Consider the following 13,687-nt stretch of genomic DNA (forward strand, 5'->3'; position numbering starts at 1 on the left):
GCACGATTTTCAAACTCGTCGGATCGCCGTTGTTTTCACACTACGTGACTATCTGGGGTAGCATTCAGTTGCTGCTGTGTTCACATTGCACGATGGATTGGCGACAGGAGGTTATACACTGCATGACTTCATAATAGGAAGAATCGCAGACAGCTCTGTCTGGTCCGCAAACTACGTTTCACAACAAAACACACGCGAGAAGTGACAAGGAAATAACGCGAGAACCCGCGTGCATCAGACCGGAGTTCTCGAGCAAGACTGTAATTATTAAAAAAAGAAAGAAAAACAGATTATGCAGGAGGGAGATGCAGGGAACAGGGATTGGGTGTTCTGCAAAGAGAGTTGGAGGTAAATAATTTTGCAGTAACTGTTATGCTGATGTTGTGGCTGGTCAAGCAAATGTTTGTGCTTGTTCTGTATGATATAATTGTTCATATATCTATTAAAATACTGATATTCTGGTCTATAACTCCTCCCCGAAATTCCCTCTACCCTGTATCTTGGTCTCTCATTGGCTGTAGGTCATCGCCGATGTAGTTTTCAGTCAGAACTGATTTCACACAGCGTGATTGTGACTCCCTCAAATCGCGTCTTTGATAATTCACACTGCGTGATTGTCACTCGCGTGAACGAGCACCAATTTGCCTCCGATTTCGGGCATTTGTCGGCGATTTCGCAAAATCTGGCGAGTGAAAAATTGGGCTAAAATCGTGCAGTGTGAACTCGGCATTAGATGTTCAAATAGTTGCAGTACTCCGACTTTGCCACAAGGAAAAGTGAGATTGACTGCTCAGAACCTGACGTGACTGTAAGTACTTTTCCACGTCAAAGACCGTTTTTATAAATATGAACGTTGCCGTGGATTTTAGCATACTCAACACAGAAAGGCCTCACTGGCTCAGTGGGACTCAGTGCTGGCCCGAGTCAAGATGCTGACAAGATAATTTAATGAAATCAAATTTAAATGGTCTTGTATATCATTTTATCATTTATTTCAAGAAATCAAATTGTAAACTGTCTTTACAAACATTAAAACCAGCATACAAAAAAATGTAAAATTTTTTCCATTTCTGTATTCTATTTCCCTGTGGCCTGTATCACGAATTTGAATCTCTGAAGCAGTCATTCCCTATCTCTGACACTTCGAATTAAAGCACACTTCACAAAGAAATAGTTTGCTAGACAGACAGAATTGAATTCTTTACATTTGAGCATTCAAGAGATTTAGATTTTTTTTTTGTCAGATGATCATCATCTAAAAAGCTCTAATTTGTTTCTCTTTGTGGTACAGACCCATGTTCTCAAACTTGCTTGATGTTTTCTTTTCAGTGCTATGATGATATTTGTCAAAAATAATTTTGGGTGACACATATAGCCATGTCTGTTTGGTTCAGATGGAAAATAACTTCAATCTGAAAATCATATTCTGACATTAATTTTACACATTAGACTGCATCTGCAGAATAAATGGTCTCTATTGAGCCGCTAAAAATGAAACTCTTCCATAGTTCAGATGGATAAACTTGGACTTGTACACCTGAGAGTGTTTACTGTAGGACAAGCATGAGTACGCTTCAACTGGGCTGTTAATCAGCAGGCTTACATTTGGCCTTTAATCCAAAGGTTCATGCATTTAAAGACGAGACCCAGCAGATGGTCTTGAGAGGCACTCAGAAAACTATATGACGATGTACGACGACAATATTTATGATGGATTTACAGGTTTAGATGTCAAGGCTCTTGCTGTGGTTCTAAGGGTTTTATGTATGGTGCTACAGACAGCTGTGCATGTTTATTTATTCAAGTGTTCAGGGTAATCATCAGTTAAAATACAGAAAGAGATCAGAAAGACATCTACATTTGTATACAATTATTTTAAAAGACTATTATTTGACGTCACACAGGAGGGCCACTCCTCTCAGGATCCAGTATTCTGGGGGGTGACTGGTTCTCAGGTCAACAGCTGCGATGTAGTTCAGGTCTGTTCGAACAGGTTTTTTATATATTGGACATGAGTTCAAGCGAGGATCTTTGACACCTTAGGAAAGATACAGTAAGTTAGCAATTAGGTTTTGCATGCTTTTACTAAAAATATATACTTTTTTATCTGAAAAAAAAAAAGATATTTGTGTATAAGGCAAAACTTATCTTAAAGTTGTCCCAATCACATTAATTTAGGCTAAAATAACAATTCACTCACTGGAAATTAACGCACAGTGCCCAAATATTGGCACACTTAGTAAATATGATCAAAGCCATGAAAACATTTATTTGGTCTAATGGTCTATCTGTCTAATCAAAAATTATGGTTTTTGGTTAAAACCTGTTTTGTTTGTTTGTCTAAAAGCAAATGACAGTTGCCTTAAAAAAGAAATATATATATATATATATACAGTGTATATTGTTTAAATAGTCATTTAGGTTGACACCAGAGCATTGATGTGCAGAACACATACTGGCTAGTGTTTCTGGCTTCAGAAATTATTTTAGTACATAACAGAAAATCTTTATTCATGTTTTGCATAATTTACCTGGAGTTAAGAAACAATTCTGGGTACAGTTTCACACTGTACATTCAGGGTTTCACACTGTACATTCCTAAACCCTGGTTTAAGCTTATTTGCATATTTGCAGTGCTTGTGTCATTGATTAGATGAACACAGCACGCAAGCGGTTTACATAACGGAGCTAGCATTGCACATCCTCATATTATCTATTGCAGACTGTAAGATTTTCCTGAATGAACTTTTCGGTGGACTGTAAAGTTAAGAATAAAACATTTTCCGTCAGCATTTGACACCATTTCCCCTCAAATGCTAAAGCGTTTATTCAATGCACAGTGTTTCTGGGACTGTCAAAAGCATAAGGCATACAATTAGTTGTCTGTTGCTAAGCATCTAGCTGTAACATTCTACATTTCGCAATGTACAAATTTGGCACCACAATGCAGAGTTAACACTGCAAAAGCAGGGTTTCATAACCCTGGATAAAAAGCAGTGCTAACCCCACTTCCAAAGTTTCCATGTGTGAAATGTATCTTTACCCGGGGTTAAAAGCGGGTTTAGAATGATGATAGCCCAGGGTTAAGCACAGTGTTCTATGTTTTGGATTTATTTATTTTCAATAATTTACTTTAATTAAAATTAGGTTTTTGTGATGAAACTTAGAGAAACAGCATTTACAAATATTCACCTTTACTTCTCTTCATATTTACCAAGGGTGCCAATATTAGTAGAGAATGTTACATTACCTAAAAATAAATAAAATATACTGTATGGCATATGGAAATCCTCCTTTTAATTCATGTGTCTTGGCTGTATCAGCTACAATGATTGCTATCATGTGCATAAAATCATCAAAAAATGAAAACAGAAAAAAAATACCATTGTTCTCTGCGTACATCCTGACCACAGGCATCATCTCAAACAGTACTTTGGGTTTGGAATCAATGAGCCTGCAGTTCCTGCGGTCCCAGCCGGCCCCTTCCAGGTAGAGACCGTAAACATACACCCCCTCTGCAGGAGGCTGTGTGATGTCATCCTTCATCCATTTTGTAACTTCATTACACAGAACCATACGGTCCAACGCCCACCCCTTGTTAGCACGAGTGATCTCCTGTCAAGTTAAATGATTAACATGTAGTGCTTGTAACTTATTATTGAATCACTCAAAATGAATGAAAAATCTCATGTCAATCTACATAAATATAAATATATATATATATATATATATAAAACTGAATAGGATAAATGAATATTAAAAGGCAGCGGCAAATAGTGATGGATTCTATTTACACTAAGTGAAAATAGCAGAATTTTTAACAATATGCTATTTACACTAAGTGCAGATAGCAATAGATTCTATTTACACTATGCAAAATAGCAGGATTTCTGCAATTTATAATACTTATTGAAAATAGTGGCAATCTGCATGTCAGTATTATAGTACTGTAAAACAGTATGCAATAATAACGTATTGAGTGTAAATTATAATTTTAATTCAAATTATTAAATGGACGCCATCTTATTGGGACAAAAAAAACGTCTAGGTTACGTATGTAACCCTCGTTCCCTGAAGGAGGGAACGGAGATGTTACATCAGAACAGACTGACGAATGCGGTCTCGCCCGAGAGCCCAATCACCTTCGAGTGGTAACAGAACGAGTCAATGGTACGCTGAGTACCTTGGTCTGCGGAATTTGCATCGCAAATCTGTGTTCCATCCGCTGTGTGGGTATATAAGGAGCAGCACGAGGAATTCACATTCAAGTCTTTGCTGAGGAGCCGAGCCATGTGACTCAGCCATTCAGCGGAACAGCAATTGTGGCAAAGGGACGTAACGTCTCCGTTCCCTCCTTCAGGGAACGAGGGTTACATACGTAATCTAGATGTTCCCTTTCATTCGGTCACGTTCGACGTTACGTCAGAACAGACGGACGAATGGGGTCCCTTCCAAAACACCACAATGGCTGTCTTTTAGTGACCTGCATAAGTGATACCACCCTGTCGTGAAGCCAGCACGAGCGAAGGGCTATACCTAACACCGAACACACTGGGTAGCATATTCCAGCTGGAAGTATGCTAACAGGCTGCCTGCTCGTAGGAGGTCTTACAAAGCACATATTAACCAGCGTAGCAGTGGTACATATGAATCTCTGAGGTACCCAGCCTGCAGGGTGGATATGTTTCAATTTCAGAGATGGCAAGGGTGGCTTGCCAAGGGAGAGACACATGCTGCCGAGAGAGACTTACTGTGGAAATACACACGTGGGATTGCCCAAGAGGGGAACCACAACACATGGAGGCACCTAGTCTAACACAGGGGCTGACCAACAGGGCATGCACACAAGTGCAGACATAACAGTGCTGGAGGAACCCAGGGTTCTGAACTGTGGAACTCACCTGAGGAGAATAGTGCACGCATCCAGTACGTGGAGTGGAATGGCGCAGCAAGCGAATTGACACTGAGCAGGTCCTGTTTACTGGCCCGAAGGGGCAAGTATACGGGAGGACACAGGCTCTAAACGGAGATTATAGAATCTCGCAAAAGGTGTCGCCCAGCCTGCAGCTCTACAGATGTCTGTTAGCGAGGCACCATCCGCCAGCGCCCAGGAGGAAGCCACACTCCTAGTTGAGTGAGCTCTCACCCCTAGGGGGCATGGCAGGTCTTGAGCCTGATAAGCCAAGGCAATAGCATCCACTATCCAGTGGGATAACCTCTGCTTGGAGACAGCCTTTCCCTTCTGCTGGCCTCAGTAACAGACAAAGAGCTGGTCTGAGGTTCTGAAGCACTCTATAAGACAATAGCATCCACTATCCAGTGGGATAGCCTCTGCTTGGAGACAGCCTTTTCCTTCTGCTGGCCTTCGTAACAGACAAAGAGCTGGTCTGAGGTTCTGAAGCACTGAATTCTGTCTATGTAAGTGCGGCGCGCACGTACTGGACAGAGCAGCGCCAGGGCTGGGTCTGCTTCCTCCGGGGGCAGCGCTTGCAAGTTCACCACCTGATCTCTAAAAGGAGTGGTGGGAACTTTGGGCACATATCCAGGCCGGGGTCTCAAGATAACGTGAGAGTTGGCCGGCCTGAATTCCAGGCATGCTTCGTCAACTGAAAATGCCTGCAAGTCCCCAATCCTCTTAACCGAATCTAAAGCCGTCAGGAGCGCAGTTTTCAATTATAAGAATTTTAGCTCCACTGAAAGCAGGGGTTCGAAAGGAGCTCTCTGCAGTGCGGATAAAACAAATGCGAGATCCCAAGAGGGAACTTGTTGAGGGCGAGGCAGATTGAGCCTCATGGCCCCTCTCAGGAACCTGATGATCAGGTCATGTTTACCAAGGGACTTACCGTCAACAGGATCGTGGTGAGCCGCAATGGCAGCCACATAGACCTTCAGGGTGGAAGGAGACAGCCTTCGTTCCAACCCTTCCAGAAGAAAGGAAAGCACTGACCCAATCGGGCATTTCCAGGGGTCTTCTCGACGTGAAGAACATCAAGTGATGAAGAGGTTTCACTTCAGAGCATAGGAGTGTCTGGTAGACGAGGCCCTAGCTGAAGTAATGGTAGCTACCACCTGAGGTGGCAAGGTACCTAAACCTTCCATGACCCGTCAAGAACCCACACATGTAGGTTCCAAAGATCGGGACGCGGGTGCCAGAGGGTGTTCCGTCTCTGAGAAAGAAGGTCCTTCCTCAGAGGGATTGGCCAGGGAGGGGCTGTCGTGAGGAGTACAAGTTCGGAGAACCAGGTCCGGCTGGGCCAATAAGACGCAACCATGAGGACCTGCTCCTCGTCTTCCCTGATTTTGCACAATGTCTGTGCAAGAAGGCTCACTGGGGGAAACGCATACTTGCGCAAGCCCTGCGCCCAGCTGTGTGCCAGAGCGTCCGTGCCAAGGGTACCCTCGGTCAGGGAGTAAAACAACTGGCAGTGGGAATTGTCTGGAAAGGCAAACAGGTCTACCTGAGCATCTCCAAAGCATTCCCAAATCAGCTGAACTGGCTGGGGATGGAGTCTCCATTCCCTGGGGCGAGACTGCTGTCCTGAGAGCTCGTCGGCTGCATGATTGAGCCTGCCCGGGATGTGAATGGCACGACGCAACCTCAGATGCTTCTGACTCCACAAGAGGAGATGGCGAGCGAGTTGCGACAAGCGACAGGAGCGTATACCGCCCTGACGGTTGATGTACGCTACAGTCGCAGTGTTGTCCGTACGGACCAGAACGTGCTTGTCCTTCAGCAGGGCCTTGAAGCGGTGCAGAGCAAGCCATACTGCTAGCAACTTGAGGCAATTGACATGCCACTGAAGTCGGGGTCCCGTCCAGGAGCCTGACGCAGCATGTCCATTGCACAATGCATCCCAGCCCGTGGCAAAGGCATCTGTTGACACAACAACATGCCTGGACACTGGTTCTAGGGGAACACCAGCCCGTAGAAACGTGAGGTCCAACCACGGGGTGAAGGTTCGGCGGCAGGCCGGAGTGATGGTCACTCGGAACGTGCCCTGTTGCCATGCCCATCTCAGAGCTTGGCCGTGAAGCCAGTGCTGAAGCGGTCTCATATGAAGCAACCCGAGCGGTATGACCGCCGCTGCGGATGCCATATGCCCCAGGAGCCTCTGAAATAGTTTCAGTGGAACCGCTCTCTTGCCTTTGAATTGACTCAGGCAATTCAGCAGTGACTGTGCGCGCTCACTCGTAAGCTGCGCGAACATGGCGACCGAGTCTATTTCCATACTGAGAAAAGAGATCCTCTGCACAGGGGAGAGTTTGCTCTTTTCCCAGTTGACCCGAAGACCCAGACGGGCTAGGTGTCTGAGCACCAGATCCCTGTGCTCGCACAACTGTACTCGAGAGTGAGCTAGAATCAGCCAGTCGTCGAGGAAGTTGAGGATATGGACACCTTGCCAGAGCTCCCTCCGCGACCTTTGTAAAGACGCGGGGAGACAGGGCCAACCCAAATGGGAGAACTTTGTACTGATATGCCTGCCCGTCAAAAGCAAACTGAAGAAACGGTCTGTGTCGAGGAAGAATGGAACATGAAGACATGAAAGTAGGCATCCTTCAGGTCGGGTCCTGCAAACCAATCCATGGGACAAATATATTCGAAAATGCGTTTGGGCGTTAACATCTTGAACGGAAGTCTTTGAAGAGCTCGGTTCAAGGCACGCAAGTCTAAGATTGGCCGTAACTCATCTGTTTACTTGGGTACGATGAAGTAGGGGCTGTAGAAGCCGGACTTCATGTCGGCTGGAGGGACCGGCTCTATTGCGCCCTTTGCCAGCAGGGTCACGACCTCCGTGCGCATGATAGACATGAAGACATGAAAGTAGGCATCCTTCAGGTCGATCGCTGCAAACCAATCCATGGGACAAATATATTCGAAAATGCGTTTGGGCGTTAACATCTTGAACGGAAGTCTTTGAAGAGCTCGGTTCAAGGCACGCAAGTCTAAGATTGGCCGTAACTCATCTGTTTACTTGGGTACGATGAAGTAGGGGCTGTAGAAGCCGGACTTCATGTCGGCTGGAGGGACCGGCTCTATTGCGCCCTTTGCCAGCAGGGTCACGACCTCCGTGCGCATGATAGGAGCATCCTTGCCCACCATCATAGCGCGAATACCCCAAAACCTGGGGGGACGCCGGGTGAATTGAATCGCGTAGCCGAGCCTGATCACTTGGATGAGCCAGTGGAACGGACTGGAGAGCTGTAGCCAGGCTCCCAGAAACCGAACCAGCGGGGTCAAAGGAACTACAGGCGTACCCAGAGTGGAGCAGAACAGACGGCCCCAACATGGGAGGTATAGTGTCCCTTAGCGAGGGCAGAGTGCACGCATTCGTCTGATTCCGATACATGGCAAAGGGGGCGTGAGAAAGCAATGCGTTCTCGAGCTGGCTCTGCCTGAAAACTGGCAAAGGACGAGGGGGATGAGAGCAGTGAGGAATCATGTCTACCACCTGTCCTTCTTGGGACCTGGAGGTAGAGGAAACAGCTCTTTTAATGAAGGTTTGGGTACCACTGGCCGTGGGGCCAGTAGCGGAACAAAAAGAGAACTAAAACAAAGGATTCTCCCGCGGCCCTCCTCCGGGGGAAGGAGTGGTCCTGCTACCATCTCCCGAAGAGCTGACTTCCCCATCTCCGGGTCGCCTGTCTCAGGAACACCACTTGGCTGGACGCTTGGCAGGTTTAGGGAAAGAGACGGGCTGCGCCACTCTTCTGCGGCCATCTCCTCACTGCGGCCGGGGTGGAGGCTGCTGCTGTGGCTGAGCGGGAGTGGAGGAGACCGCAGGGGGGCGCCCTCGGCGACGAGCAGGCTGAGGTGGCTGAGCCGGCGGCAGTGTGGCGGCAGCAGCGGGCCGCCGGGGCAGAATATGTTTTATGGCCTCAGACTGCTTCTGGGCGGCAGTGAATTGCTGGGCAAAACTCTCAACCGCAGAGGCCAGCCTGAGAGACCGAGGAGTTGAGGAGCCGAGTCCGATCAGACTCCCTCATGTCTGCCAGGTTCAGCCGTAGGTGGCGCTCCTGCACCACCAAAGTGGACATCACCTGACCCAAGGAGTGCGCAGTAACCTTTGTCGCCCGGAGGGCGAGGTTGGTAGCAGTGCGTGCCTCCTGCAAGACTTCGGGGTCAGCACTGCCCTCGTGCAGCTCTTTGAGCACCTTGGCCTGGTAGACCTGGAGGGTGGCCATGGCGTGCAGGGCAGAAGTGGCCTGACCTGCAGCTCTGTAAGCCTTGGCCACAAGCGTGGATGAGAGCGTACAGGCTTTGGACGGAAGCTTGTGACCACCACGCCAGGTGGAGGCGCTCCTAGGACACAATTGCATCGCAACTGAGCACTCCACTGGGGGTATCCCCGCATACCCTTTGGCCGCCCCGCCTAGGATGTCACTAGGCTGTCTAGTCAGGGAAGCCCACACCGTAACCCTCAGATCACCCTGGCCACCAGCCAAAGTAGCCCTCTTATGGGAAGAGGAACTAGACTGGGGTGTGGCAGAGGGTACTCTATACTGTTTAAGGTAATCGAGTCTCGATCTTAACGCAGAGATAGTCATGTCCCCACAATGAGAATATGAACCATCCACGAAGGCAGCCTCAGCGTGCTGAAAGCCCAGACACGTGACAGCGATCGTGGCCATCACGAGGCACCATATATCGACCGCACCCAGAAACGCACAGGCGGTATGACATCTTTAAAAAGACGCAAACACAACCCATATACTCTTTCAGAGGAAATAAGCTATTTCAGAGGTGCTGAAGTGCTCAGGGGAACACAGGAGCTGGAAAGAAGAAGCAGGAATCCCTTCAACGAACCGCTGAATCGCACCAACACCACTGAAGACTCGTTGCAAAACACTCCGGTGATACCAGCAGAGAGATGTGCTCGGCTCCGAAGCGAAAGCTTGAATGCGAGTTGCTCGCGCAGCTCCTTATATATCCACACAGCGGGGCGGAGCTCGCAATGCAAATTCCGCAGACCAAGGAACTCAGCGTACCATCGGGCGAGACCCCATTCATCAATCTGTTCTGATGTAACATCGAACGTGACCGACTGAAAGGGAACCCTCCCTACACTTACCCTAACCCTACCCAATACTTTATTTTAAACTTTTTGATTATTTCCTTAATTTTTATTGAAAATAAATGCCTTTCCGATGTGATATGAAATTTGAAAAGGTAGAAAAAAAAAGTTTGGCAAAGGGTTCGCAACTATGGTTCGCACTGTACCATCTACGCCACTGGAGTTGATGACTGACAGCCGTCTTTTATAGTGTTGACTTTCCCCATCACACGTTTGTGGGTGGAGTTAGTGTAAATAGCCTCTGCCAACAAGGAGGGCTATTTGCACTTAGTGTAAAAATAGACACTCCGATATTAAAATACATAATTAGTAATTCAATATAATTGACACGAAATGTCTTGTTTTAACACTCAAAACAAATTACATTTGCCTCCCTGCCCCTCAATTAAAGCAATAAACATATCTGTACTGTTGTTAAAGAAAGAAAGAATTTTTTTTTTTTTTAGCTGTGACCGATATGAAGCATCTGGGTTCTTTCTTTAAGTTTATTCTCAAAGCTACAGGTGTTGGCACAGAAACACAGCTGAGAACAGAAAACAGGACAGGTGCCCAATTTTAATTAAAATACTCCTGTTTCATGCAAGCTGTTTACCTCCAAGGCATTAGCTAAAACGTGTCCCACTGAGCAGATCCCTCACAGCCCAAAAGACCTCTAAACTCACTATTACTGATTCCTTTAGGGATATCATGCATATGGAGACTAATGTGCCACTCAAAAAAGTATGTTTAGGGAACATTTATCCCAGACGTTTGGCATGACGTATCATATTTGCTGTACAACATCAATAAAAACCAAACAGGATGCACCAATATTCATTTTAACACTGGCCGAGTGCCGGAGGCAATCACAGCCGCTGCTATAGAGCCGGTATCGCTCTCGTACTCAAGTGATATTGCTCATATATATATATATATATATATATATATATATATATATATATAAAATCAATCAGAGGGCTAGTAATAAATGTATTTTACTTATTTATAGTTTATATTATTTGTTATAGAAATATATATATTCATACTATAAATATATATATATATATATATATATAAAATATATATTTTTATTTATTTTTTATATATATATATATATATATATATATATATATATATATATATATATATATATATATATATATAAAATCAATCCGAAGGCTTAAGGCATGATCATGTCAACAATTTAGAGGCCTTATAAATTTGTTTATCAAATATGATGCAGCAAGCTTTACAGGGTTAAAAACCACCTCATAATTTGGACAATATTAAAGGGGTCATATGATGCGATTTCAAGTTTTCCTTTCTCTTTGGAGTGTTACAAGCTGTTCGTGAATAGATAAGTTCCCTAAAGTTGCAAAGACTAAAGTCTTAAACCCAAAGAGATATTCTTTATAAAAGTTAAGACTTGTCCACGCCCTCCTAAAACGCCTCATTTAAACACGCCCCACATGTCTACATCACTGTGTGGGAAGATTTGCATAACACCGCCCAAATGTTCTCGCAAAGAAAGAAGGTGTAACTTTGATTCTTGCTGTAGTATTGTTGCTGCCACCACCATGTCGTGGAGACGCTGTGTGTTTCGTTGTGAAAGCGAAACAACTGTGTTTGGTCTTCCAAAAGAGGACACAACTAGAAATCTGTGCTCAAGTTGCATTTACAACACTGTTCCAGAACAGTTTCAGAAAGGCGGGGCGTAGAGAAGAAACAATAATGTACAGTATGTGGAAAATAATGTGTTTTTTGAACCTTAAAGGTACCCTGAAATGCTTAGAAACATGCAGCGTTACTCTATGTGTTGACGTCATTTTAACTGAAACAGGAAGACAGGGCGGGACATATCAAGCAGCCCCACCCCTTTTTAAAATAGCCAATAGCGTTAGTTTATATCACAGCTTGGGCTAGAGCCGTTCCGAGCCGTTGAGCGCCATAAAGTCACATTTGACAGGGTATGCCAGCCACAGTCTCATCCATATTGCTATAAAATATAGCATTCTGTGTAGAATTCAAATAGCTCCGATGCATTTTGTGGTCTGCGCCGACTCGCACACGTGATACGCTCCGTGCTATCATGTCTCTGGACCGGAGCAGAGTGTGTGTGCGGTGCGGTGGTTAGCGTGACACAGTGCGAAACCAGACTTCTTTTTTTCCTCAATGGAAAGCATATTTACACTGTTTGAATCGTTCCCTGTTCCCTATATAGTGCACTACGTGCCATTCACTGTACAGAAAATACTAATTATGTGGACAAGTGACCGATTTCAGCCGTGGCTTCAACGTCTATTTTATAGTGTAGGGGATGGGCGCTTCGGATTCTAGAGAGCATTTGACTGGACAGAAAGTTTGATGAGAAGCTGAAGTACGATGTGACGTCAAAAAAATCGTTGAGCCCTTTTGGCGGAAGTGACAAACTGCAAGCTTTGTATGCTTATATCTTCTAAATGCGAATTTTGTCACTGTTTTGGAGCACACTGCCTTATAGATAACCTTAAGACTAACATATTGATACTAACACCCAAAAAACTTTAATTTTGATTTCATGGGGACTTTAAACCACATAAACACAATTCATTACACCAAATAAACAAAATAATGTTCTTTTTTAGCAACGTAATATGACCCCTTTAAAATGGCTTTTGTCCTAAAGGGAAACTTATCTGATCAGCTCAAGACATCAGGAGGGGAACGAGTACAAGTGTAAGTTTAGCAGAAGTGTTTGTGTGATAGTTACCAACCTGTCTCATAGCTGTCAGGAACCCCTGTGGATTGAAGAAGCCTGTCATCCAAAAGCAGTTGGGTCGTCCCTCAAAAACCCAAGAGCGGAACTGCCGGTTCCGCTCCAGCAACTCTGTGAACCAAAACCCCAACGTGGTGGAAGCCCAGGAGGCCTGCATACAGACAGACAGACAGACAGACAGACAGACAGACAGACAGACAGACACACACACACACACACACACACACACACACACACACACACACACACAGACAGACAGACAGAGAGAGAAAGTCACCTAAGTGGAACCACAGTTAACATGTACAACGAAAGGATAGAGTAATACTTAGCAAATCCAGATCTCATAGAGATGCTGAAGGCATATCCACATGGTTGAACAACCGACACATGCAGATACACACAAGACAGGGTTTTCATTCTGCTCTGGGCTATCAAAGCATAAAAACGACTAATGACCATCATAAAAATGATATAAAACAGCTCTTTGTGTGTGTAACAGGTCGAAAAATAAGTCTTTATTCACTAAAAAAATTGTTCCTTCTCAGAAACTCTCGCATTTGCACTTATTCATATTCCATAAATTAGCATATTACATTCAGTGATAAGACATACAGCAAAGCAATAGCATTTTCATGTTTTGACACTGATAGGTTAATTATAAGGATGACATTTAGGAGCAATGAAAGAGGGCAAGTTTTTTAGTGTATAACTTAAATTCTTAAATTCATTTTTTAAAATGACATCCATCATACAAGACATAAACAATTACGGACAGATTTGCGCCAGCGCAAACCCTCTTCTGGCATTAAAAATTCAGGATTTACTAAAGACACAGAGTGAAAAATTTGTGATGAAAAGGGCTTTACTGCATATGCATTTG

General features: G+C 44.8%; 1 protein-coding gene across 1 annotated transcript in view; it reads right to left on the bottom strand.

Annotated features, from left to right (window-relative positions):
- Positions 1-1,298: 1,298 nt before the first annotated feature.
- dnah5 (dynein, axonemal, heavy chain 5) overlaps positions 1,299-13,687 on the bottom strand; it is a 132,123-nt gene continuing 119,734 nt past the window's right edge. Inside the window, exons 77-79 of the mRNA XM_016293920.1 lie at positions 12,806-12,958; positions 3,384-3,615; positions 1,299-2,038 (exon numbers count right to left, since the gene is read on the bottom strand). Of these exons, the coding sequence (XP_016149406.1) occupies positions 1,887-2,038; positions 3,384-3,615; positions 12,806-12,958 (537 nt within the window). The 3' untranslated portion in view covers positions 1,299-1,886. The remainder of the gene's footprint in view (positions 2,039-3,383; positions 3,616-12,805; positions 12,959-13,687) is intronic.

Source organism: Sinocyclocheilus grahami, unplaced genomic scaffold (genome assembly GCF_001515645.1).
Source record: "Sinocyclocheilus grahami isolate Dianchi unplaced genomic scaffold, SAMN03320097.WGS_v1.1 scaffold310.1, whole genome shotgun sequence".
In the NCBI taxonomy this organism is placed as follows: domain Eukaryota; kingdom Metazoa; phylum Chordata; class Actinopteri; order Cypriniformes; family Cyprinidae; genus Sinocyclocheilus; species Sinocyclocheilus grahami.